This window comes from Peromyscus leucopus, chromosome 15 (assembly GCF_004664715.2).
Source record: "Peromyscus leucopus breed LL Stock chromosome 15, UCI_PerLeu_2.1, whole genome shotgun sequence".
Classification (NCBI taxonomy): domain Eukaryota; kingdom Metazoa; phylum Chordata; class Mammalia; order Rodentia; family Cricetidae; genus Peromyscus; species Peromyscus leucopus.
This window is the reverse complement of record NC_051076.1, coordinates 78191348-78218569: the sequence shown is the minus strand read 5'-3', so window position 1 is coordinate 78218569 and position 27222 is coordinate 78191348. Positions and strand designations below refer to the sequence as shown.

General features: G+C 41.6%; 1 protein-coding gene across 3 annotated transcripts in view; it reads right to left on the bottom strand.

The window, feature by feature from the left end:
• LOC114701108 (contactin-associated protein like 5-1-like) overlaps positions 1–27222 on the bottom strand; it is a 902756-nt gene that overhangs the window by 490456 nt on the left and 385078 nt on the right. For all 3 annotated transcript variants that reach the window (XR_005092928.1, XM_037211055.1, XM_028881060.2), the window contains exon 4: positions 13953–14100. Coding sequence is in view for 2 of the 3 variants with exons in the window: in XM_037211055.1 (XP_037066950.1) it covers positions 13953–14100 (148 nt within the window). In the remaining variant the exon portion in view is untranslated. The remainder of the gene's footprint in view (positions 1–13952; positions 14101–27222) is intronic.

The following is a 27222-nucleotide window of genomic DNA, read 5'->3' as shown; positions in this document are numbered from 1 at the left end:
TGTCAACAAACCAAGTTTAAAAAGGGCTTTTCTGACTAAAACAGTCCAAGCTTGAATTCCCAAGTGGGCTGAAGTACAACTCTGGCGAGGGCCTGAGAGAAGGAGGTTTGTGTTTCAGAGTCAGAAAGCTGAAGGTCAAAGCTGACAGGAGAAAATACTGACCCACTCAGAGACAATTAGTCTCACTTGGACTCTTCACCTACTCAGAATGAACAATAGTTTCAATGCAAATGCATTCTAAAGCTTTTCTGATGACACATTATATGAAAATATTATATGCACATCATATGCTTACACTGAAGACCTGAGGGCTTTGGCTTGTAATCCACAAACCACCAAATTTTCCACAGTCAGCTTGAATTTTCACCTATCTCCCATCCACTCTGTGACTTTTCCAGGCCTTATCAGCAACTTCAATGACCTTAGATGAACCCTCAAAAAAAAAAAAAAGAAGCTTCCAGAGTAAACTGTCAAAGCTTAAGAATAGCTCTTCTAACAAAATTTCAGGAATTCCTGTGTTTGGTGAGCAGATGTAAGAAACAGTGAAAGAATCAAGGCAACTTATAAGGAAAAGTTAAAACAAATAAAAGACACAACTCTAGATTCCAATCCTAACCCAAGGACATGTGTTTTAGGATTCTCGTAGTCAGATATTCACCCATCCATCCACCCATCCACCCATCCATCCATCCATCCACCCATCCATCCATCCATCCATCCACTTACCTACTCACATATCTTCTTCCCATCTTTCCTTTCTTCCCTCCCTCCCTCCTTTTCTTTCTTTCTTCCTTCCTACCTCTTTCTTGTTTTCCTGAAACAGAGTCTCCCCTGGGACAGTTTGTCTCAAACTTGCTGTGATACTGAGGACATCCTTGAACTTCTGCTCCTCTTGCTTTTACCTCCTGAGTGCAGGGATTCCAAGTGTGTGCCACCAAGCCTGGTTTATACCATCTAGGTATTGAATACTGACACTCATCTTGCCAAACAGGTAGTCTACCAACTATGCTCTATCCTCTGTCATCAAATTAGTTTCTTTTAATGAGGGTTTTCTATATATTTTGGTGCATATATCTGCTAACATATGTAATGTTTTATTATAATTAGACTGTTCACAAATTACAAAGATCATATCAAAATTATGTTAGAGAACTCCTGTAGTAGATTTTTTCTTTTATTTATACCTGAACTCAATGTTGGCATTGAGCATGTTTCTTTCTCTGTCTCTGTCTCTGTTTCCCTCTGTCTTTGTCTCTCTCTGTCCCTATCTCTCTCTCTCTCTCTCTCTCTCTCTCTCTCTCTCTCTCTCTCTCTCTCTCTGTGAGTGTGAGTGAGTGAGTGAGTGTGTGTGTGTGTGTGTGTGTACAAGAGTTTCTATACACAAGGGCATTTGGATGCCAGAGGAGAGACAACCTGCAGTCTTGTTTCCAGGAGTCATCTACACTAAAAGTAGGACAGCCTGGCCCAGGGACCTGTCTGTCTCCATCTCCCACAGTCTGTGCCATCAACCCAGATCATTGTAGCCCAGTCCCACCCACCATGGGTTCTAGGTACTCAACTTGCGTCCTTGTGTTTGCATTGCAAGCACTTTACCAACTAAACCAGTTCCATTGGGGGTGCGTTCTGAATTCATTTTGATCTCTTCTCTCTCTGATGCAAAGAGGATGGCGATGATGGGAAAAGCCATCTGGGAGATCACACACAATACTGTGGACATAAGGAATCACCACGATGGAATGATACCTAGTAAAGAGAAGTGTTGATGTGCTTCCTACAATTCATTACTCCATCAGGCTTTGTGGGAGTAAAACAGTAAGATATGAATAACTAGGCAGGGACAAGAAGAATGGAGTGGGACATTGTGGAGCAAACCAGAAGATGAGATTTGAATGAAAGGTGCAACATGGGCACTCATGGGAACTCATTTAGGCAGATTAACCAAAGTTTCACTAAGGAGCCACATTTCATAAATATTTTTCACACATCACCAGAAGGAAGGGGATGATTCTGGAAAATGCTGACAGTTGGAAAGCAGCCCTCATGAGAATGACCGCATACAGATTTTAGCTGTGTCTCTGGTTTACTCCATTCTCAGTGGTCTTCTCAGACGTAACATACAGATGCTCCGGTAAGGCCATTCATTTGACATTTAAACAGGAGCCGTGAAATTGGAGCAGAACGTTGCTCAGTTTCCCTTTACTGACAGTAGCTCTGGTGTTCTATGAAAACACTCGCCATGGGCCTGAGGAGATGGCATAGTCAGTAAAGTGCTTGCTGCAAACGTGTGCGGACCTGAGTGCAGCTCTCCCGCTCCCATTTAAAACGCCAGGCTCAGGGCTGGGGTAACTCAGTGAAGAAAAGCATTTGCTTCACAAGCAAAAGGTTCTGAATCTCCAGAAACCACATTAAAGGAAATAACATAAAGGAATGTAGCCATTTGCATATCTGCCATTACAAGACAGTGATGGAACAGAATAATTGATGTTCTTCTCTGGCCGCCGCACTCACAAGAAAGCATGGACCCTGACACACATCTTCCGTATAGATAAACCACACACACACACACACACACACACACACACACACACACACACAGAGCCACACAAACAAAAAAGCCAGGTGACACCGTAGCTTATAATCTCATAGCTGTAGAGGTGAAGGCAGGAGGATCCCTGGGACTTGCTGCCCACTCAGCGTAGGAAATTCAGTGAATTCTAGGTTCAGTAAGAGACTTTTCTCAATAAGAATAAAATGTCTTCTCCTGGGCTCCATATGCACATATGTATATACACACATGCACACATACAGACATATATACACACATATACCATATATATACACAGTACCATATGCACACACAACACAAAAAACAAAAGTTTTCTATGATTTAATGTTTTGGATAAATTCCATGGTATTCACGATTCTGCCTGGGTGCTTAGCATTGCGGCCTGTGAGTCAGCACATGAATCACTGAAGTGACCACATCCACGGGGACTGAAGGTAAAACAAGCTTTCAGGCAAGGCCCTGGCCTTTCTGTGAAAACTGGCTGCAGAGTGACTGGCCCAGTTATGAGGCCAGGCTACCGCTTAAATCACCATGGTTAGCATAAGGCCAGTGGAACTTCAGAGCCGTACAAGCAGCCCATCTATGAGGCCTCATTCATCAGGACAGACTTGCTACTCTGGATATTTCTCCCCTTACCCCAGCTTTATCTACAGGGACTTGGTTCCTTCTACCTCCATCCACAGTTATGAACAGAGTTTGTCTTTGATGTGTGTGTGTGTGTGTGTGTGTGTGTGTGTGTGTGTGTGTGTGTGTATACATGTTTGTGTGCATGAAGAGGCACCTATGTGCATAGTGTGTGTGGAGGCCAGAGGATAAGCTTGGGTATTGTTCCTCAGGCTCCATCCACCTTGGGATTTGGGAACAGGGTCTATCACTAAACTGTAACTCAGAAGACTAGTAGATAGGCTGGCTAGTATTCCCCAGATGTCTGCCTGACTCCATTTGCCCATCCCTAGGATTACAAGTGAGGAGGAATCTGCTCACTGTTTTTCTAAACATGGGTGCTGGAGATGAAATTCAGATCCTCCTGTTTGCAGGCAATATTTACTGACTGAGCTCTCTCCCCAGTCATGGGCATTCTTTGACAGCTTCCTGAAGATTCTCACAGTCCATATTTCTACTGGGCAAGGGTTGTCTTCTGTACCTACATTGCTCAGACAGTGGTGAAGGACAATTGACTAACATATATCAATGGTAGAAGGAGCATTTAGATTCTCAATCAATTAGAAATGTCATAAAGAGGCCATGGGTTAAGACAGAAGCCTTTGGTGTTTCTGTGTTACTAAACCTCTGTTGCCTATATCTATTCTTTTTTTATTCAGTTATTTCTAGCAAGACAGATGTCAGGACCCTTGCATTAGTCTAATTTTAGGGGATACTTCTGGACTTCTTTTTTCTTATCTCCAGAATAATGAAATTACAATGATCTGGCGAGATTGTCCAGCTCTTGCTAAGTACCATATTACAAAGTGGGATCTGGGGCCTCCAAGTTTCTGATCTGACCATGGTCATCCTGCACTCCACATCTCCAAGGCCATCCTGGCTGTGCAGCAGGACTTCCAGCATTCCCATGAGAAGATTATACTGACCTTAGGACCCCAAAGATGAAATCTACAACTTTCATGACTTCTGCTGCTTCTGACAAATGGCTCTGGATGATAAGAACAGCAGCAAAGAAGATGGCTGAAGCAGAGACCATACGGGATTGATTTGGGGAAAGAGAGAGAGCGTGACTTTGGCTCAGAGGATGATGAATTTTGGATGATATCACTTGGCAGTAATTAACCAAATAGGAGCAAGGTCTTGTGTAGAGGGAGGAACCTGGGGTATAAAGAGAGGGTTGTAATTCTTAATGAGTCTGGGGAGCCTGGCAGATCATTATGCTTTATCAGAATTTATAATGCTTTTTAAAATTAATTAGCTTCCCATACATAAAGAAATTCAAATAGAAGCCCCAGAGAAAATTCAATGTAGCTTAAAGTCTCCAGATGGCTTGATGGAAGAGGTCAAAATCCACCAGGACCAGGAATGTAAAATCTCAACCATTTACCTCTAATAGAAAGCTGTGTACCTGAATAGAAAGGAGGAAAGAACAGGGAACGTGTGACCTAAATAGCCGAGGAACAAAGCTTATGTGGGGGCTAATCACATGCAAACCCTGCTTTAAGGAATTGGAGGAATTAAAGTAAGCAGGTATTGTTTCCATTTTTATAGAGGACTTAAGACTGCCCAAGGTTATAGACAGAGTTAATGCTAAAGTCAGGTCACCCGGCCATCCTGGTGTTTTAAGCCCAGTCCGTGTGTTGAATATGGCCATGTATGACTTTAGAAAGCTTTCAAGAGGACTGTGAAGATAGTTCAACTGGTAAAGTACTTGCCACACAAGTGTGTGGACCTGAGTTCAATTCCAGATCCTCTGTAAAAAGACAGGCATGGTGGGAATGACATTTTTCTAGTCCTACTACTGGGGAGGCAGAGGTAGGTGGACACTTTGGGATTGGTGGACATGCAACCTAGACTATTTTCTCAACATTTATTTATTTACTGTGAGGGAGGGTGCATGTGCACCATAGGATAACTCTTGGGAGTTGGATCTTTCCTTCCCCTGTGTGGGTCACAGGGATCCAAGTCAGGTCATTAGGCTTCATGGTAAGAGCCTTAACCTACTAGGCCATCTTACTGGCTCTGCTTGCAAATTCTTAAAATCCATAGTTACTTATAAAAATGACAGGGCAGTCTAAGAAGGAATTAACTATAAAAAATAGTTACATATGTAGCAGGAATCTTAAAAGTTCTTATTAATAAAATCAAACCCGAGGCCAGTTATTGGGGTCAATGCTGGTAGATCAGAGAGACAGAACAAGCCACAGCTATCTCACCTGGCCAGATCCTCAGCTGGTCTTGTTTCCTCAGACTGGAAACTTCTGTGTCCTCATCCAGAATGAATCTCAGCTGAACTGTGCTGCTCGAAAGCCTGAAACTTAACCAGCCACATGCTTAACCAGCCAAATGCTTAACCATCCAAAAGCTTCTAGTTTCTGGTCCTCACGCCTTATATATCTTTCTGCTTTCTACCACCACTCCCTGGGATTAAAGGCTGGCTTTCTGGGATTAAAGGTATGAGTCAGCATGCTTGGCTATTTCCAATGTGGCCTTGAACTCACAGAGATCCAGAGGGATTTCTACCTCTGGAATGCTAGGATTAAAGGTGTGAGTGCCACCATTTTCTAGCCTTTGTATTTAGTGGTTGTCTGTTATCTGACCCCAGATAAATTTATTAGAGTACACAATATTTTGGGGAACACAATACCACCACATACATAGAAATGGAGTTTGAGACAATGGGCTTAAACTCTGGCTCTTTATCATAACTACCCATAAACAACAGAAAGACTACAGTGGTCAGATTTGGTATTTTTATGTTGCTTTTCTTTTGAGACAGGGACTCTGGCCCATACTGACTTTGAACTGGCTATGTAGCTGAGGATGACCTTGAGCTTCTGACCCTTCAGCCTCTACCTCCTGATTACAGGAAGCACATTATGCCAGCTTTATCGGTGCTAGCAACTGAGGCTGTGCTTTCCGCATGCTAGGCCAGCATTTTTCTAATAGAGCTACACTCCAGGCTCCAGGGACTTATTTAGGAACCAAAGGAAACAAGTGATTCTTATGCAGAATTAGGTGCGAAGGTGCAGGTGAGGGACACCGGAGTGGAGATGTGTGAGTATAGGAGCTGTTGCTCCTGGCAACAATTCAACATTGTCCCTGGAGCCTCTTAATGGCTTGTGTTCGGAAATTGTAGGTTGCTGTTTTTGACTTTGGGAGTGAAAAACTAGCCTGGGTGTCGTAAGATTGATTATGATCTTTTTCTTCCAAGAAAATGTTTTATGCCGCATGATTGAATACTTCCAGACATAAATGCAGGGCCACAAGGGAAGAGTAGTGCCAACTTTGTTCAGACCCCACCTTACCTCAGCAAATATGGTTTGTGACATTAGAGATGCTGTGTCTTAGATGTTCAATTACTACTGAATGAAATTGGCCCTATCTGTGCAGAGTACTAGGGATCCAAGAACATGACCTTCTTGGTAGGTGATACAGGTAATTTTCAATGAAACATACCTATAAATTATTAAATAAAGTCATTTAAAACAGATGAAAGAATAATAAGTAACAGATGATAGATGAATTATTAGGTAAAATATGATAAATAATAGAAAAAGACATGATAGACAGACCGACAGATGATGTTATCTTCATCTATTGCTATTTGTTCTTTTAGAACTTAGAAATCTCACCAAAGGGGATGGGGATTCTGCCAGCAACACTCTCTATTAGAAATCCAGCCTCAGTAAGGCTTCCCCAGTCAAGCTCTGGTAAAGGTTCTGTGAGCCCAATCTCATGATGTTTTGCATGTATATATGTAGCTATTTGAGTACTGTTTGTCTACCTGCTGCATATTCTTTTATTTTCTATTGCTACATACTTAATAAGCCTACTCATTCTAACCAAAGGTATGGCTACAGTATCTCCTTCTCTGGACAGTACAAAACAACTTGCTAAGTAAATGAGAATGAACTTCTCAGGCTCTTAAGTGTACCTCTGTGAGGTGGGACCAGAGGCATGAGCCACCATGCTATGTTAAGAGTGTGCTGGGAATCAAACTCAGATGTAGGCAAATAGTCAACCAACTGAGGTACATCCTAAGGTTATGAATTCTAACATTTTTTTATCAATATACTGAGGCAGAATTGGAGATTTACAGGCCCACAGAAATAAATGTAATTCCCTTAAAAAGTAGAAATGACTGTATTAACAAAAAGTAATTCTATATGAACTCGCCTGCCTAAGCCAAGACAATGAGACTGGCCTAACACATGTATCTACCCATTCAACAAAGAAGCAGTTTTAACGCTCTTAAAACTACCTATTCTGTCATGGTCTTTAACTTACCTGCTAGTGCAAGGAACTGGAAAGGAAAATGGGTATCAACTTAGCATCAACAAACAGGAGTCTGGTTTGTGGTACCATGCAGTAAATGAAGTCATACCTTAGAATCACACATTATTAGCAGGTGCACAGGAAGTAAGTCAGGTACTTTTAAGGGGCATTAGAATGTACACCTTTGAGAATGTCACTGATAAACTGAGGATCACTTTGACATACAGCCAGGGGAAATGTTATTATTTGTTCAAGGACGTGCACAGGTCCTGAGGTACTGAAGTCCTAGCACAAGTAAGGAACAATGAGGTTGTTGGACCAGAAAGCAGGAAAGAAAGATAGAGGCAGGGGTAGAAAGAGAGGAAGAGCAGTGTAGGGAGGGAAGAGAAGAGGAGGGATGAGGAGGGAAGGTGGGGGAAGAGGAGTGGAGAGAAGAGAATTATAGGGGTATGTTCACTGGGAATTTTGGTTGTGGAATCTTAATTATATTAGAGAATCAGGCAACTGGGGAAATATGTGATTATTATTTATAAAGATCATTTTGGCATTTATGAAATGTAGAGCAGAAACTAGTGATATCCTGCAGCTGAGCACAGAGGCTTTCCTGCACAGGGTGGGAGATGTGAGTTCAGGGTGTTTGCTGGTACAGCTTCTGTGACTTGTGGGATGGTTACTAGACAAGACAATAGAGGGAAGAGCAGTGATAAACTCCTTCTCAGGATCATACACCAACAGGCAGGGTGTAGTGGTCCTTGGCTGAGACAGAAGAAATGGGGAGAAGAAAATCTGCAGACACTGGGGTAGCCAAGATTCTTTTTGTCTATATTAAACTGGAGACATTTAACACATTTTCATGTCAAGCAGAAAGTGGGCAACTGTGTATTAATATTTCCATAGGCCAAGCTGGAAGACAGAGATGTGGAAGTCATAAATGTGTAAGGGATGTTCACAGCCATGGGGCCCTATGAGTTTAGCAACCATGAGCTAAAGACAGAAAAGCTCAGAGACCTGAAGCTAATGGAAAACCTGATGGGAAAAGGGCTCTTAAGTGAAAAGAGTAGAAAAGATAGATTTGCTTTCCTTAAAAACAAAACAAAACAAACAAACAAATAATACATTTTTTATTTATTCTTTGAAAATTTCATAGATTTATAATTCCCTCTTCAACTTCCCTTGCCTCCTCAACACATCAACCTTCCTACTTTTCCTATTTAAATAGAAACCTGCAGAGCCAATTAATGACATATAAATGTACACAGCAACCCAGCCGTAGTCCCCAAACCCAGGGAACATCCTAGAAGAGGTGGTAGGAAGGATCTGAGAGCTAGAGGGTTGGGAGGGTGCTCTGAAACCCTATCTTCTGCTTTTGTGTCTCAGTATCTTGTTATGTAGTCCAGGCTGGCTTCAAATTCCAACTAATGATATTTCTGCTTGTTTATCTCATGGGTGCTGAAATTACAGATGTATGCTACCATACTGGGCTCAAAAAACTCAGTCTCTTAATGTCGATCTCTCTCTCTCTCTCTCTCTCTCTCTCTCTCTCTCTCTCTCGTGTGTGTGTGTGTGTGTGTGTGTGTATGTGTGTGTTTGTGTGTGTGTTGTAAGTGTGTGTGTTTTGTGTGTGTGTGTGTGTGTGTGTGTGTGTGTGTGTGTGTGTGTGTACGTGTCTGGGTGTCTAATTTGAGGAGGACACAGGAAAGCAGGAAAGGGTTAATATTAGGTATCTTCTTTTACAACTCTTCTCCTTATTTTTTGAGACAGGGTCTCTCACAGACCTGTAGCTCTACAATTGGCCAGACTAATTGCCCAGCAAGCCTCAGAGCCACTTCTGAATCTGTGTCCTCAGCACTGGGATCATAGGTACATGCTGGCAGGCCCAACACTTTTTCTTTTAAACATCTGTTCAGGAGAGTCACTTTAGGTCACCATGCTCAGCAAGCAAGGACTTTATTGACTAAGACATCTCTCCAGACTAAAGATGCTTTTTATAATAGGTCAAATAGTAGCTTGAAATAATGACTGTGGAGGGTATTTGGCTATGTGGAGGCCATTGGCAAGTCTTGATGGAAATAGTTATCTCATAGAAACAGTAAGTAGAATGTTTATACATCATCAGGAGAATTAAGCCAGTGTGAATTTCACAGAGCAGACTGTTCATTGATGGGCTTGAAACTGGGAGGAGCAGAAGGTGCTGTCCAAATGGAGAATGCCTTCCTCAGTTCTGCTCTTTCACTAGCCCTCTGTTTGAATCAAACTCATTCAGACTGTGGTGTGTTATCCCCTTTATTTAAAAATCACTTGATTACAGGGCTGGAGAGCGTGTTCAGAGGCAAAGAGTACTGGCTGCTCTTCCAGAGGACTCGGGTTCAATTCCCAGTGCCCACACAGCAGCTCACAACTGATCCAATGCCCTTCTCTGACTTCTTTGAGCGTGGCATTCTTGTGGTACATAGACACACATGGAGGTAGAACACCCATACACATAAAATTAAAAGTAAAAACAAATAAATAAAATCAACTGGTTAAAGACCTAACATATACAGTCTCAGCAACTCTTGGAACAGTATGTGGCTGTATACCTTGGGGCTAGAGCCCTTCCAAGTTGACCCATCCAGATAACCCTCAGTTGTCTAAAGACTTTGGTGAAGTTCTATGCAAATAGAGGCAGGGACAGAGAGCAATAACTAAGGACAGATTTTAGAAAAAGCATTGTGTAGAAAGAAGATGATTAAAAGGAGAAGGAAGTCCTAAACAGGGCCACAGAGTCTTTGGTTAGGGTTGTTTGGTGGCATGTATGGCAAGGTTTTATGTTAATGGGAACAGTCCAGGGACAAATGGGATACAGTGATGGTGGAAGGTTGGGCATGTGGTGTCTATTCTCAGTTGTCAATTTGACATGCCTGAAAAGAATATACTCCATAAAATCTGCCTGTGCACATATTCATAGGGCATTCTCTTGACGGCTAATTCATGAAAGAGGACTCCTCCCACTGTGGGCAGTGCCATTCTTAGGCAGTTGGGTGTGGACTATGTAAGAATAAAGGTGGCTATGAGCTGGGGAGTAAACCTGTAGCATAATTCCTCCATTGATTCTGCTTCAGGTTCTACCTCCAAGTTCTTACCTTGAGCTCCTGCTCTGGTTGTCCTCCATCATGTACTATAAATCAAATAAACCCTTCCTACCTCAAGTTGCTTTGGTCAGTGTTTTAGCATATCAACAGAGGAACAAACTAGAACAGACTGGATCCAGAAGCCATGGTGAGGGCTTGGGTTTTCATACAGAGAGACATATGTGTAGGATCATGGGAAATCAATGCCAGCTACTAGTATAAAACTAGGAAGCTTATTCTGTCTTAAATAGCTTCCCAACATGGCTAACACCCCATTGATGGCCAGTTTTACTGGACAAACTCCATCATTTTAGATAATTCACTAGATATAGAGGAGCCTACAGTGGACGGGGCAGGCCTGGGTTCCCACAAAGTCAGGAGTATCTTAGATTGAACCAGAGTCAGGTTTAGCAGATCTGTGAGTACATTTCTACTTCAGAAAAAAGTACATGTTTTCTTGGGAGGAGATACTTAGTTGGCATAGATTATGAATGAGTCCATCATTGGAGAAAACTAAAATGTTGCTCAAGGATACCTTCCAACCTGGTAGCTTATTGGCTGTGGAGCTAGCTCTGTAGGTAGCATTTGTCTTACAAACACAAGGGCATTAGTTTGATCCCCAGGCCAGTGGGGAGAAGGCTGGGCTGCTGGTATGTGCCCAGTGCTGGGAAGGGAGAGATAAGCAGAGGCCTGGGTTCACTGTCTGGCCAGCCTGACCTATTAGTCAAGCCCCAGGAGAGGTTATATGTGCTTATAGGTCCAGCCTTTGGGAGGGAGAGACTATGATCCCTAGGGTACACTGGCCTGTCAAGCCCCAGGCCAGCAGCAGGTCTTGTCTCCAAAAAACAAGGTGAGCAGTAACTGTGGGAGGACAGCTGATGTTGACCTCTGGCCTCTACACACATGCCCATACATGTACTGGCAATCCTGTAAAGACAAAGGGCACCAACACACACATACACATATACACTAAAAGTAACAGCTATAATCTAAGTGAAACCATGATCCTTTGGGGTCGGCATACAGGATAAGTGGATGAAAGGTATAATAATGAGAAATGTTCTTGGGAAAAAATTAAAATATGGAGACATTTGAAAGACTAATAAAATTCACTAGACCAGGGCTAGCAATGACTTCTTAGTGAGTAAGCATACTTGCTGCCAAGCTTTATAACCTGAGCTCAGTCCTCATGGTAAAATGAGAGAACAGACTCTCAGTAGTTGTTCTCGGACCTCCACATGTACACCGTGATGTCATTTATGTGTGTGGACATGTACACACACACACACACACACACACACACACACACACACACACACACTCTAAAATGTAATTGAAATTATTAGACCCAAAGAGGTCACTGTATAAATAACAAATAAACTTTTTAAAATATTTTTCATCATGAAGTTTCTTAACAAATAAGTAAGCAAATACCAACAACAACAGCCACAGACTCTTCCCAGAAGTGATAAAAGGTCCTCACTAAGAGACGAGGTACAGAAGAAATTAGAGGCCCCAGACTGCAGGTGGCAAGGTCCTTTCTTGACTAGACTGCCAACGCATCTCTCATAAATCATACTCTTTCTCAAAGTGCGTGTTCACGGTAAATACAGTCATTTCTCCAAAAATTCCCCACAGGACTTCACTTTTCTGACAGAAATACCTTAACTTACAGTTTACCCAAGGAGCAACTAACATTCTATTTTTTGTATTTTCATTCCCCCAAATCTTAATTCAGTGCTTATGACATTGGGGAAACAAATGTGTTTTCATGGAATCCTTCAAATGCTTCTGAGGCCAGTGATGTTTTGACCTGGTTTTGATGAACAGCACTAGTGTGTCATACATAAGCTCCTCCCATGACCCAACCCAGTAATTCAATGAACTGTTGTGATAGTTTTCATTGCCTACATGACAGCAAGGAATCACCTATGAAGAGAACTTCAGTCAGGGAGTGTTTAGATTTAGTGGCTTGTGGCCATGTCCGTGGGAGAATTATCTTGATTATGTGAGGACACACCCACCCTGGGTGGCTCCACTGCCCGAGCAGGGTATCCCTCCCTTGCTGAGAGTGATGGAATAAGCTGAGTCTAGCATGTGGGCTGCATGCTTTGCTCTGCTCTTACTGTCAGTGTGATGTGACTAACCTCTTCAGCTTTCTGCCACCTTAACTGCCTGGCAATGACGGATTGTAACTTGAGACCGTGAGCTGAAATAACTATCTCCTTTCCTTTTGAGCCGCTTTGCCGAGGTATTCTATCTCATTAATAGGAAACAGAGCTAAGATAACTATGGTTTTAAAAAAAGTATGTTGATTGAGGCTGTTCACTACTTATGCATCATTGGATATTGATACAGCAAATAATCACATGAATGCCACTGCTTAAAAGAAGGAAATCAATGTATAATGACACAGTTCCCATGTTCAGCATCATGCTTACAGGAGAGAAGTAGGATAGCAGCATTCTCCCATGACTCCTTTCTTCTGTAACTCTCTTCAGTTCTTTCCATGTTACAGCCTCCTTATGCTTACAACGGATCCCTACTTCAAGTTCACTATCAACACCTCTCAGGATAACACATGGATACTATGATTGCAGAAGAAGAGAACTGCATGAGTTACCTAGGGTGGAAATTTCCTTTTCTTCTAGAATGCAAAGAAAGAGAGCAGGTTCCCTTCATGCTTCTAGGGTAGAGTAAGAACTTCTCAGTACATCACCACACTTTGGGGGGAAAGCTGAGCATAGATATTTCTGATTGCAAATGGCCAATGGTTACTCAAGTCCCAAGAGTTCTTAACTTTGAACTTTTTGTTGAGGCTTTATTGCATTTTCATATAGGTGTGTGTGTGTGTGTGTGTGTGTGTGTGTGTGTGTGTGTGTGTGCATTATTTAAAGTCTAGAATAAAATGAGATAACTACAGGCTGGGGAAATAGCTATGCTTTGAAAGTACTTGCCTGGCAAGCATGAAGATCTGAATTTCATTCCTAAAGCCCACATCAAGTTGGAGGTGAGGGTGTGCACATTAGGGATCCCAGCAGCAAGGAAATGGGAATGACAAACCTCGGTGGGTCACTGGTAAGCCAGCATAGGCCCAGCTGGAAGTTCCATACCAAGTGAAAAATACTAGGTAAGATGATGGACTGCTCACTGGAGATATCTGTCTGCCCTGCTTTTTCACCCCCACACATGAATACACACACACACACACACACACACACACACACACACACACACACACACAAATTATAATTACCTATATGAATAATCGTGTATTGCATGGGCAACATCATTCACCCCCTCAGCTGTGTGACTTTGAACATGTGGGTACTTACTATAGGAGCATCCATAGACCTCCACTCTCATGCCAATCTTCCCACTTGGATTCCACTCCAATGGCACAAAGCGAACAAAGCGGGTTCTCACGGAGTGGAGCAGCTTGTGGTGCACCACACTGTCAGCATTCATGTTTCCTGCAAATGTCTGAAGAGAGAGGGAAACTCAGTGAGCTCTACAGTACCAAGACATGTCAGCATAAGTATGTGTGCTTCTCCAATCAGACTTTTGGCAAAGGACCACAGCAAAAGCCCTCGTTTCTCTGACATTGATCTAATGTGGGCGACAGTCCTGCCACATTCATTACATTTTTTTCATTAGCACCAAATACTATATTTTATGATGTTCTTCTCCCTACCATCCATGCCTAGCTATGTTTTATGAATAAAGAAAACTGCAAGCTATGACAGATTTAAAGTTAACAATAGTTTAGAGTTCTAGTTTCCCACACATCCATACTATAAGATAGCCGACAATGCCCTCCAGGAAAGAATAGGTTTTTTTCTGAAATAATTGTCAATTTTTTTTTGAGGCCAGTTATTGCACCAAGCATGTAACATCCTCATTACTAAATAAATAAATGAATAAATAAACAAACAAACCTAGTACAGGAAGGGAAAGACAAAAGGAAGTTAATCTTCAAATCACTCAGTCACTCAGTAGTTAGAAATTAGCCTGAGGTTCAGTTCCACAACGGTCCTATTTCAAGACTCTTGCTTATTTTTGTAGTACCCACTCTCTAACTCCACAATCAGCAGGGTTTACAGGAAGGAACCATCACAGTCTAGCTATATATATGGTTCATTTTTTCTGTTCATTTGTGATTGATGTTTATTTGACAAAAATCACACATGGTCTGAAGAGATGGTTCCATGCTTGCTGCTTAGCCCACTACCCAGGGCTAGTGTGGTCAGGGATCTCAGAGGAAAACATAAAATTGCCACTTTACTAAACTAGAATAATCTCTAACTATATTCTAATATTTATCCTTATACACACAGGTAAGCGAAGTCCTCACCCCTCATCAAGGAAAGTTTTCCTTGAAACAGATAGAGAAAACTACAGCTGATCAAAATGCAGAGAAAAAGTAATTATATGATGTCCAGTCCCAACTGATGCATCTACAACACAATTCCTGCACCAAAGGCTGAGGGATCATCATGGAAGAGATGGAGGAAAGATTGTTTAAAGCCAGAGGAACAGCAAGTTTCCGTGACATTGAGTCTCCTGGGCATGTCAGGGAAGCTCCATCCATGAACTCTCAACCACATGGCTGCTTAAGTAAGATCCAAGCAAGCCCAACACCAATAGATATGTTAACAGGAAAGGGGAAGTTCATGAGGCTTCAACCCTAGACAAAGAACTACAAGCAACTAAAGAATGCTGAAAGCATAATAGTCTTCCCTCTTCTTTCTCTTTGACTGGACGCCTGGAGCTCTGCCTGGTTTGGCTGTGGATCTCTGTATCTGCTTCCATCAGTCATTGGAGAAAAGCTCTGTGATGACAGTTAGGGTATTCACTGATCTGATCACCGGAGTAAGCCAGTTCAGCACAGGCATCCTTTCCACTACTTCTATTAGTCCAAGCTGGGGTCATCCTTGGGGATTCCTGGCAACTTCCTTAGCACCAGGTTTCTCTCCATCCCCATGATATCTCTCCCTATCATGGTATCTCTTTCATTGCTTTCACACTTCATCCGTGTTCCATCTCAACCATTTCATTCCCTTATGTTCTCATCCCCACTCCCTACACTCCATTGCTGGCCCCTCATCCCCAGTTTACTCATGGAGATCTCATCTATTTCCCCTTCCCAGGGTGGTCCATGTGTCCCTCTTTGTGTCTTCCTTGTTAGATAGCTTCTCTATCTAGTGGGTTGTTGTCGGATAATCCTTTGTTTTATATCTAGTATCCACTTATGAGTGGGTAGTGCATCAGAATCATGATGGGAAAACCTGCAGAGCCAACCAAATCAAACTAGTGGGAACTCATGAAAGTTGGATCAATGGCTGTGGAGCCTGCATGGGACTGGACTAGGCCCTCTGCATGGCGAGACAATTGTGTACCTTGATTTGTTTGGGGGGCCCCCTGGCAGTAGGATCAGAATCCATGCCTGGTGCATGAGCAGGCTTTTTGGAGACCACTATCTAAGATGCGACACCTTATGCAGCCTTGAGGCAGGGGGAAGGGCTTGGATTTGCCTCTACTGGATGTGCCTACCAATGGGAGACCTTGTTTTCTTGTGGCAGGAAGTGAGGGGTGGGTTGGGAGGGGAGGGCTAGGGGTTCAGGAGGAGGGAAGAGGGGGATCTTTGATTTGTATGTAAAATGAATGAAAAAAAAATCTTAATAAAAAAAAAGAATAGTCTTCCCTTGGGAAGTGTTCCTCAACTGGTTATCCACTATCAAATGTTCAGCCCTAAAATCAGATATATATATATATATATATATATATATATATATATATATATATATAAGTTCCTGAACATGTTTTATATGAATACACAGATACACAAACACACACACACACACACACACACACACACACACACACACACACACACAAAGAAATCACAGCACGAGTCCTGATTGTTTCACTTGCACTGTGTCTCATAGTCTTCATCTATAAAATTTATTATTTTAGAATTATGTTTTTTTCTGTAGATGGCATCCAAAGACTTAAACCTTATCTTTAAAAAAACTGTGATCAAACATCTGTAAAAAAAAAATCAGCATTTAAAACTTTTAAAGTCCATAGCTCAGTATCAGTAAGTGAATTTATGCTGTGTACAACTCTTCCCATTGAGTTTGTCCACACTGTTGTCTATATCCCAATAACAGGCTGTGAGCTACCACTCAGAGGTGTGTGTGTTTCACTGAGTCATAATTGACCTTCTCAGCTTCAGTAATCTATAGTCTACCTGCTCATGTGCAGTGACAACAACCAAGAGAGATCTGGTTACCCTCTAATGGACAAGTAAATTGTAGCTGGAGAATTTCTCTCCAGCTCCCGCCAAGTCCTGCCAGTCCCGGAGCCCATTTATAAAATAAACACACAGACTTTTACATTATTTAAACTGCTTGGCCATTAGCTCAGGCCTATCATTGTCTAGCTCTTACTCTTATATTTAGCCCATTTCTATTAATCTATACTTTGCCACATGGCTCATGGCTTACCGGCATCTTTACATGCTGCTTGTCATGGTGGCAGGTGACATTGTCTCTCTCTGCCTTCCTGTGCTCTCAATTCTCCTCTCTGTTAGTCCCACCTATACTTACTGCCTGGCCACTGGCCAATCATTGTTTTATTTATTTACCAATCAGAGCAACACATTTGACATACAGACCATCCCACAATAGTAAACACCAAGAGAAAAGATTTGAGACACAGGGAGGAAGGCAGAGAGAGAGGGAAACAGACAGACAGACAGACAGACAGAGACAGACAGAGAGAGAGAGAAAGAGACAGACATACACAGATAGACAGACAGAAAGAAAGACAGACAAGCAGACAGACAGACAGAGAGAAAAAGATTCCTAAAGGACACACTTGTGAAAATACCATTGTTTGAAAGTATATTGTGTATTCTAAAGAAGGGACATACTAATACCTGGAAGCCACATGCAAAGCCTTTGAAAACCAACATTTCTAAATGCCATCCAAAAGCCTATCTCTCCAAGAGGGCAAACTAAAGGGAAGGAGATACTGGAAGCTTGGAGCTAATCCCAAAGGCATTTTCTATTATTTGATAAGCTACCTTTAATAAGACATGAGGTAATTAACATGCAAACCACAGAGTTAAAGCTGAAATGCACAAATCCACTCCAGCTTCCCAGTTCCCAACTGCTCTTCTGGGGTGTGTGATAAAGTGGATTTCCATCAGGCACTCAGATAATGGAAAAAAGAAGTTATAAGCAAGGCATTGGCCAATATTGGTCACTGAGGGGGCTTGTAAAACATTATATTTTGGGAGATAAAAGGAAAATGAAAACATTGAATTCTCCTCTGAGTTCTAGCTTTTTTTTTATTAGTGATGAATGTCTGTTTTGTCATTTTAAATGAACAGAAATGTAGCTGCTATTTTACAGGACAGTCACTGATTTATGCTGAAAGGCCGCAGCTCCTCATTTGATGGCCCTGTAGGAACTTGGTTGTATCTTTGTAGTTAATGAGGGGAGATGTTTGATCCAAGTTATATATCTCTGTTATGTAACAGTTTTCTCTGGGATTGAAACATTCCATTCTGAAGGAAGCTCCTTAAGCAGGAAGGTAAACAACTCAAAAATAACTTTAGGAGGTCCCAGAACCGACCAGAGTAGGTCAGTTCACTAGGCCCCTCCCTGCAGAGTAAGCAGTAACAGCTAAATGTCATGCTCAGAAGAGCAGAGCCAAGCTTCAAAGAAGACTCTCAGACCAGACCAAGCTGCCTGAAGGAAAGCAGGAACCAGGCAAGCTACCCGAAGAGCTGTAGACCAACCCAGGAACCTGGAAAGGATGCTTTTCAACCTGTTGAGTTTCCTGTAGGCTGTGCAGTGGGCTCCAGCTTCCCAGCATTTTGAGCTGTCACCCATGGGGATGGGCCTTGATGATGCAGCTGTCTTTGAGTCATTTATGGCCCTGTAAATAACCCCTCATCCATAACCCTGTAAGTAATCCTAATAAAACTCAATAGATTACCAAGTTGGACTTTGGTGGTATCCATACTTTTGTCTCTCATGGATTCTCTATTTGGAGTAAGTAGACATGTTGCATCTCCCTAGGAAAGTTTTGTCACACAACACCCTTCCCCATGGCATTCTGCCTCCTTTTTCTGGTTTTGGCTTCTATAGTAAGGAACAGTCCAAGAATTTCAGGAAACAATACATCTTGACTGACAAGGGTTCATATTAATTCAACTTGGAGATAGTATAAAATGATAGTGATTTAGTAGACTCTGTACATCCAGTGATGATGAGCAGTGTGGTTCTCTCTCCTGGCATGCTGAACTGTATGAGTGAGTTGACACTGCTGTCAGCCACAAAGATAAACTACCGGCCCATTTGTGCTGAACTAGCTGTAGTATATACATGCACTTATAAAGTACAGTGGATTAATCAGGATGTGAAATTATGAAGGATGTGTAGACGGCTATCTGGGTATTATGTTTGTGACCATAGGTGGAGATGGGTTAATGATGTCTGTGCTGATAGGACCAAATTAGAACAGTCAGGACTCGTGTCCCTCCCTTACCCCTAGGAAACACCCTACCGCTCTGACTATTCACTAGGGTAACCATACCACATATGACATCGTTCTGTCTCTAGTGAGTCTCTCATTAGAAATTCCTCCAGGGAATTTGCTATTTTCTTAGTACTACACATCCCCAGCCCAGCCTCTGACACTTATGATCTTGCATAGTAAAAGGCCACCTGGGCAGCTGGCTCTTCTTCAGTTTTGTGACCTCAGCTGACAGTCACTCTCCTAGTCATAAGAGAAAATGAAATGAAAATGAAAGTCCTAATGTCCACTTTGTTGTTAACTTAACCTGTTTTAAAGTTATTTTGCATGCAAATCTAACCACATGTAATGTTACCTGCTAGAACTCCCTCTTCACATAACACAGATCCCTTTATGTGACAAGTTTCTATAAACTTACTGGAAATTATATCCTGTCTCCAAAGGATTGAAGGCAATGTTTTCATTAGTTCCTTCCATTTGAAGAACAACCCAGAGACCCAGACGACAACAACAAGAGCCACAAGCCTTCCCTGGATATGTAGGACCTCATTACCCTGGAGCATCTAGATCCCTCACCTAAGTCTCCTTCTCAAGGCAACTAGTCCAAGGGCCTAAGAGCTGATTCATTCAGGAAAGTGATCCCCATACAAGCATGAGGGCCAGAGTTCAATTTCTTGACCCATGTAAAAGCCAAGCACCAGAGTGCAAATGTGTAGTCACAGCACTAGGGGGGTGCTGAAAGGATCCCTGAAGTTCATTGGACAGTAGCCTAACTAAATTTGATAGGCAGCCTCCAGGTTCTGTCTCAAAAAATGTGATGTTGCGATGACAAGATGGCTCAGTGGACAGAGGCATATGCCCAGGCTTGAAGACCAAAATTTAATCCCTAGATCCTACGTTAACCAGAGGCAGCTGACTACTGAAGGTTCTGACTCTGTATATGTCTGTGCAAACACACACACACACACACACACACACACACACACACACACACACACATACAAATAAATAATAGATAGATAGATAAAATTTATAAATAAATAAATAAAATAGATAGATAAAATTTTAAAAGGTGAAAAGCAATTAAGAAAATCATCTCATGTGAACCCTGGCCTCTGTGTGCTATTTGCAAACCTGTGCACACACATGCATGTACCTGCACACATAGAGATAAAAACTAAAAAGTGATTATTCAATATCCTATTTCCTTATTATTTGTCTAGTTTGATGAACAATTAGGATTCTCTAGAAATCACTCTCTTCTACCAACAACTTAAATTTAAGTAAAGTTCTTTGGGCATCCAGAATTGTAAACATCAAAAGATTTCTTGAAAATGTAATTTTGAAGCAGTGGATGATGCCTTAAACCACCTTGTCCCTGCCCATGCCTACACTAACAACTGACCACCTTTGATTTGGAAGGAAGCTTCTTTAATACGTAGCTCCAACTTCTTCTGATAGCAATAAGAACCTTGTCAGCTGTACAAACAGTAGAGCAGCTTCCTTATGGTAACCAGTGTGTGCTTCAACTGTTTCGACAAAATAAATAAAGCATGTATGTCAACAGTGTTAGTTATTTTACTCACTGCCATGACAAAATACCAGAGCAACTTAGGGGAGAAAGAGTTTATTTTGATGCAGAGTTGGAGGGGCTGCAGTCCATCATTCATGGCAACAGGAGCAGAGAGGCCTGATAGTCATAGAGCATACATAGTCAGGAAGCAGAGAATGAACAGGAAGTTGATCAGGACTATAGAGTCTCCATGCCCACCCCTAGTCAGTAGTCCACTTCCTCCCATGCAGCTCTACCTCCTAAAGTTTCCACAATGTTCCCAATCACAAACAGCACCACCAGCTGGGAGCCATATAGGGTTATGGTGGGATTTGTGCATTCAAACCACAACATCAATCAAGGCCCAAACAAGTATATGATTTTTTTTGCCCATTGACTTAGATGATTCAGACAACTAGTTAGTCATAAAGGCCAAAGACACATAGATATTAAATTATTGAGTGCAAACGGTCCACACCAAATCCTTCCATTGCTGTTGAGTTTTTGCAGCTCCATCTGTGTGGAGAATAAGGGTTGATAAAGTGACTATTGACAAGCATGTCTCATATTTATGTTTCCATCGCTACACTGCAGGTGTAACACCAATATGTATGCAGCTCTGCCATATGCTGCACACTTGGGAAGACTGAAACATTCTCTTAGCAAAATCAGTCTTTTCACACTCCACTAGAAAAAGAGAATACCTTTACCCTTACGAGAAACAAATTGAAAAATTTCCTCCCTACACATTAGAAAGCTACTATATCAAAGTTGACAGCAAGGTCAGGCCTTCTCTTATTAGATCTGGAGTAAGATATGAGATTTCTGTAAGGACTAGGCCAAGAGATAGGAGGGAGCTCATTTATGTGTCTAAGGTAAGACACCAAGGCAAAGGGGGTAACAAAAACCAAGCTAGAAGGCTAGCTAAGCTTGTTAACCAGTTCACATGGCAATGACTCCAGGTGTGGTGCTTGTATGCTTGTATGCATGGCAATGGCTCCAGAATGTTCTTACTAACTGCATGCACAAGCTTAACTATATCCTGCTCTTATTGCCACTTGACAATGAAGTATATTATATATGAATGTGCATATGTATAAGATTTTAAATCTGTCTGTTATCTGTCTCTATCTAGTACTTACCCTGTATCAATTATTGTGTATCTTCCTGCCATCACACTGCAAGCTGCATGAAACAAATTGTCTTAGAGTCACAATGAATACCTACTGAATGGACAACACAATGACACTCGGCATTTGTCCTCTGAGATTTAGAGCTACTACTTTCTCATGGAGCACCTTACAGGAATAGTGCTCCCCAGAAATGTGAACATATTGTCATGATGTGGGAAATCATTTGCAGAATTTTAAATCTTTTGTTAGTGTTTTGGAGACAAAGTCTTATTATGCAGCCTAGTTTTGCCTCAGACTCCCAATCCTTCTGCCTCAGCCTACAGAGTAGAATACTCAATAGGTGTATGGTACCAGAAAGTCTTGCTCATAACTTTCAATGGGAAATCAAGGGATAGGAGTTCTTGAGGCTACACTTAGGTTGCCAATATCTGAGTTTAGTCCCAGCCAGCTGGGATAAAAACTTGCATTTGACTATAAACTGTGTCTGAGTGCTCATCTCTGGTGGGCTTCCTATTACACATTCATGCACATGCTTGTGCAAGTGTATTCACAAAAATGCGTTCAAAACACACTCACACACACACACTCAGAGACAGAGAGAGAGAGAGAGAGAGAGAGAGAGAGAGAGAGAGAGAGAGAGAGAGAGAGAAGGCAGAGGATGGCAATGGTGGTAGCGGAGGAAGAAAAATAGAGGATCTTTCTAAATGCTGAAAGAAATGCAATCTTTTGGTCTGTATGGGGAGCTGATATTACAGAACTATTTCTTTTGAATACATGTTAAGACATACATGTGAAGATATATTGCTGTTTTACCAGTATGTCTATAAAAGATTCTATTTTACATTTCACTTACCTTTCTTTTGCTAGGAACCTCCTATGAAATGTCACAGGACTACTAATGGTATAATGAAGTAGGAAGCCACTAGACTTTGAAGTAGAAGTGACATTGAAAATTATTTATGGCTATTTTCTCACGTACAACTTCAGGGTTTCCCATGTTGACTCTCAGAATGCAATCTGTATCCTCTATTGAGTAGGGTTACAGATTCCTGGTGGAATGAGCTATGTAATCCTGGTAGGAGTTGTGCAACTGCAGTCTATCACTGGAGGGACCAAAGCAGAAGCTACAGTTCCTGAGGAGTCTGGGATAGAGATTGAGTCTGAGGCTAGTTTGCTACAAAGCCCCTACCTCAGGAAGAGGAAGAGAAGGAAGGGAAGGATGAGGAGAAAGATGGAAAAAATGAACACATCAGATACTATTACATTTAGTTCCCAGAATAAAAATATAAAGCAGGGAAAGGTGGGCATGGATGATTGTGTGTCAGTAAGAGTTTATACACTGAAACCCTAGCACCCAGTCCTAGTATTAGATGAGCTTTGGGAAATAGATTAGTTTTTGAAAGTTCACCCCTTGTGCTGGGATTAATTTTGAAACTGTGGTGGTTTGAAAGAAAATGGCTGCCAAAGGGCGTGGTACTACTAGGAGGAGTGGCCATCTTAGAGTGGGTGTGGTCTCGTTGAAGGAAGTGTGCAGCTGTGGAGGTGGGCTTTGAGATCTTACATAAGCTCAAGATACTGCCCAGCGTTTTAGAACACTTCTTGTTGTCTGCAAGATGTAGAACTCTCAGCTTCTTTTCCAGCACCATGTCTGTCTACAGGCTACCATGTCCCATCACGATGGTAATGGACTGAACCTCTGAAAATGAAAGCCACCCCAATTAAATGATTTTTTCTTTATAGAGTTGTTGTGGTCATGGCATCTCTTCACAGCAATAGAAACCCTAATTAAGACAGTAATTGTTTGTTGAAACAATGGACCCCAAGACATTAGAATTTCCTCAGGCATTCATTGTTAGGGGAGGAAAATGCCTGTACCAGCTGAAGGAGGAACTTGTCTCCCAACAAGAGACTCATGTAGCTAGTTTTTCTGCCTTGCCCACAGTCAGGACAAATCTCTGTCACCCGCCAGTCCCACAGCCGCTCAGACCCAACCAAGTAAACACAGAGACTGATATTGCTTACAAACTGTATGGCCGTGGCAGGCTTCTTGCTAACTCTTCTTATAGCTTAAATTAATCCATTTCCATAAATCTATACCTTGCCATGTGGCTGGTGGCTTACCAGTGTCTTCACATGCTGCTGGTCATGGCGGCGGTTGCAGTGTCTCTCTGCCTCAGCCTTCTGCTTCCCATAATTCTCCTCTCTCCTTGTCCCACCTACTTCCTGCCTGGCCACTGGCCAGTCAGTGTTTTATTTATTGACCAATCAGAGCAATTTGACATACAGACCGTCCCACAGCAGACTCACATGGTGCCGGCACCTTGTCAGACTTCCTTGCTGAAAGACTTGAGTGGAACTAGCAGTGGGCAGGGCCACACCCTGACCACCGACTTCATCTTATCTCTTGCTTTCTATTCAAGTCTAAATAGAAGAGCCCCTGGTTTGAGAAGTAGAAATGTTTTTGACCCCTATCTGTGGCCACACTGAATACTCTACTTTCTCCACTTTTAACCACTGCTAGTTTGCTATGCCTGCCTAGGCCCTGGCTCTGATGCCCACAAATCTGTTATTGGTGTCTTTCAAAATGAAAAGGAGAGATATCTTCTTCTCTCCTTTCCTCTGCTATCTCCTTCCCTTCCTTTTTTCTTCTCTCTTCTTCTATCCACCATAAGGACACAGGAGAGGAGAGCTATCTGCAGATCAGGTAGTAGAGTCTCAGCAGATGCTGGATTTATCGATTGGTCTTGTTTTTTACTCCAAACCCATGAGAAATAAATTTCTGTTTTTTTGGTCTACCCAGTCTACAGTAATTAAGATAACATCTTTAAAATGACCAATGTACACAGAATAACTTTGAAATCTAAACACAAAGTGTCCCACTATAGAAAGTAAATGGCAAAGAATGTCCTTGGCATCTTTTATTAAGGAAGTATCACATATTTTTTTCTACACATGGAGGTTGAGGATATAGCTCAGATGGTACACTGTTTGCATGAAGCCCTGAGTTTAATCCCTAGCACTGAAAACAGGCATGGTTGCATACATCTATAACATTGACACTCAGGAGATAGATAGAGGAGGATGAGAAAAATCAAAGTCATCCTTGCTATGTAATGAATTTGAAGTCAACCTGGGCTATATGGGAAACTGTTCCCATACCTCAAAATACTTAAGGACCTTCAACACTGCAACTTCAAAATGTCCTAAGAAAACAGTTTCATAATCAAAAGACTCCCCAATGCTGTGTTAACTCCTGTTCAGCAGCAGAAGCAGAATTCTTTATCCTTGTATTTGACTAACACTAGTCTAGAGTCCACATAACTTAAAGCAAAATGCCCAGGACTGTGATTTCACTTTCACATATATGCCATATGGCCCCACTGCGGCTGTTGTTGGCAGATTGTCTGAGGTACTGAATCCACCCATACAAAAATAGTGAATTTACCCAGCTAAGAAAGTATAAGATCTTTTCATTCCTCTGGCTTTTTAGAGCTTCTACAGGCAGCTATTTATTTAGAATAGCTTAAAACTGAAAATAAGAATCTGACATTGGATTTAAAATAGCAAGCTATTTTTAAATTAACAATTTTGGGGCAAAAACAGGAAGAAATTTATTGCTTACTATATCCTAAATTTCATTTGTTGCTTAAAACAAAGTTATAGAATATTAAAAATTTGAAAAGAATAAAAACAACAGCAAAAACGAGACCTAAAAGATGCCCTGGAACCCAGAATTGATCAGACTTTTCCAATTGCCTGTAACCGTGCTTCCTGTGCTGGCATTAATCATGCACTGGGCTGCTGCTCTCAACACCAGGGGGATCAGGAGGCTGCAGATCCAAGGCAGAGGATTAACACTGGATAAATGTGTTCACACCATACTGCAATGAGGGTGAGAAACACTCGGGTCTGTCCAAACTTCACATCTTTCTCAAGCTTAAATAGTGATTTTTCACACTGTTCTTAGTGATAATTCAACACATGGCCTCATTTCTCAGTTAAAAAATTTTGCCAACAGCTAAAAGGTTTTCAGAGTGCCTGAGTCCCTGAGGGTGGCAGGAGGCAACCTGCTTCTCCTCTTCCTCTTTCTTTGTGGAGTTGTGTACATGCATGTGTGTGCATGTGTGTGTGCAAGTGTGTGTGTGCAAGAGTGTGTGTGTGTGTGTGTGTGTGTGTGTGTGTGTGTGTGTGTGCGTGCAGAGTGCCTGTAGAGGCCAGAAGACAGTGCTAGATATTTTCTTCAATCACTTTATCCCATCATTTGTTATGATAGGGTCTCTCAATGACCTGGAGCTCACTGAGGCTGCTAGGTTTGCTAGCCCTTGAGTCACAGAATCTGTCTCCAACTCTTAAATACAGGAATTCTAGGTGTTCTCTTTCTTATCCCTTGCTACGATAAAATATTGATCCAATCAATATGTGAAGTTATGGGTTTATTTCAGTTTACAGTTTACAGTCCATCATTAAGGAAAGTTTAAACAGGAACTCAAGACAGGAGATGAAGCAGAGGCTGTGAATGTATGCTACTCACTTGCTTGCTCCTCATGGCGTGCTCAGCCATGATTTTGACAAGCCTCTCCTTTTTGTGAGGATCATGGGAAGAGCAACCTTAAAAGGAAGGCCTAGTCTATCACAATTTATGTGAGGAAAAAGGACTTCCTTACCACATGAACATGTTATCTACCTTATAAATATTCATAATAATGTCTTTAAAATCTGTAACACAGAACCCACTAAATTGCTGCCTATGTTGGCACAGCCTACTCCAATCTCTCTTTCAAGTGTTTGTTTCATTTAACTTTGTTATATAGATTTCTGCTTGTGTTTGTTTTGCTTAATTTTTTTTAAATAGATTTCTGCTTAAACTGTCTTTATTACTTGAGGGAATTAAAAGTTAGTGTGCACTGTAATACTAGGAGCATTCACACATAAACACACATATATATATATATATGTACACACACTGACATACATGTGTATATAACATGTGTATATATGCTCACATTCATGAACACATACATATATAGACACCCACACATATACACACACAGACATAGACACACACAAAAACAAGTGTGTGTATATAAATGGCTGTTTATGTGTGCAAACTGTTTAATGCAAATGGCAATAATTAATGCTAATATTAATCCAAATAGCACATTAGTCACAATGACCATAGAATGTTTACATACTGCTTAGAACAGTTCATTTCATACAGTATGAGAGTCTAGCATAACGCATGATCTTTATAAATGTTTGCTACTACTTTAATTGCTACTTCCACATATTTAGTTAACTGCAATTATTCTTCACATACATGTCAAATACTGACTCCTTTATTAAGCAGATCCCAATTATCCAGGCAATGAG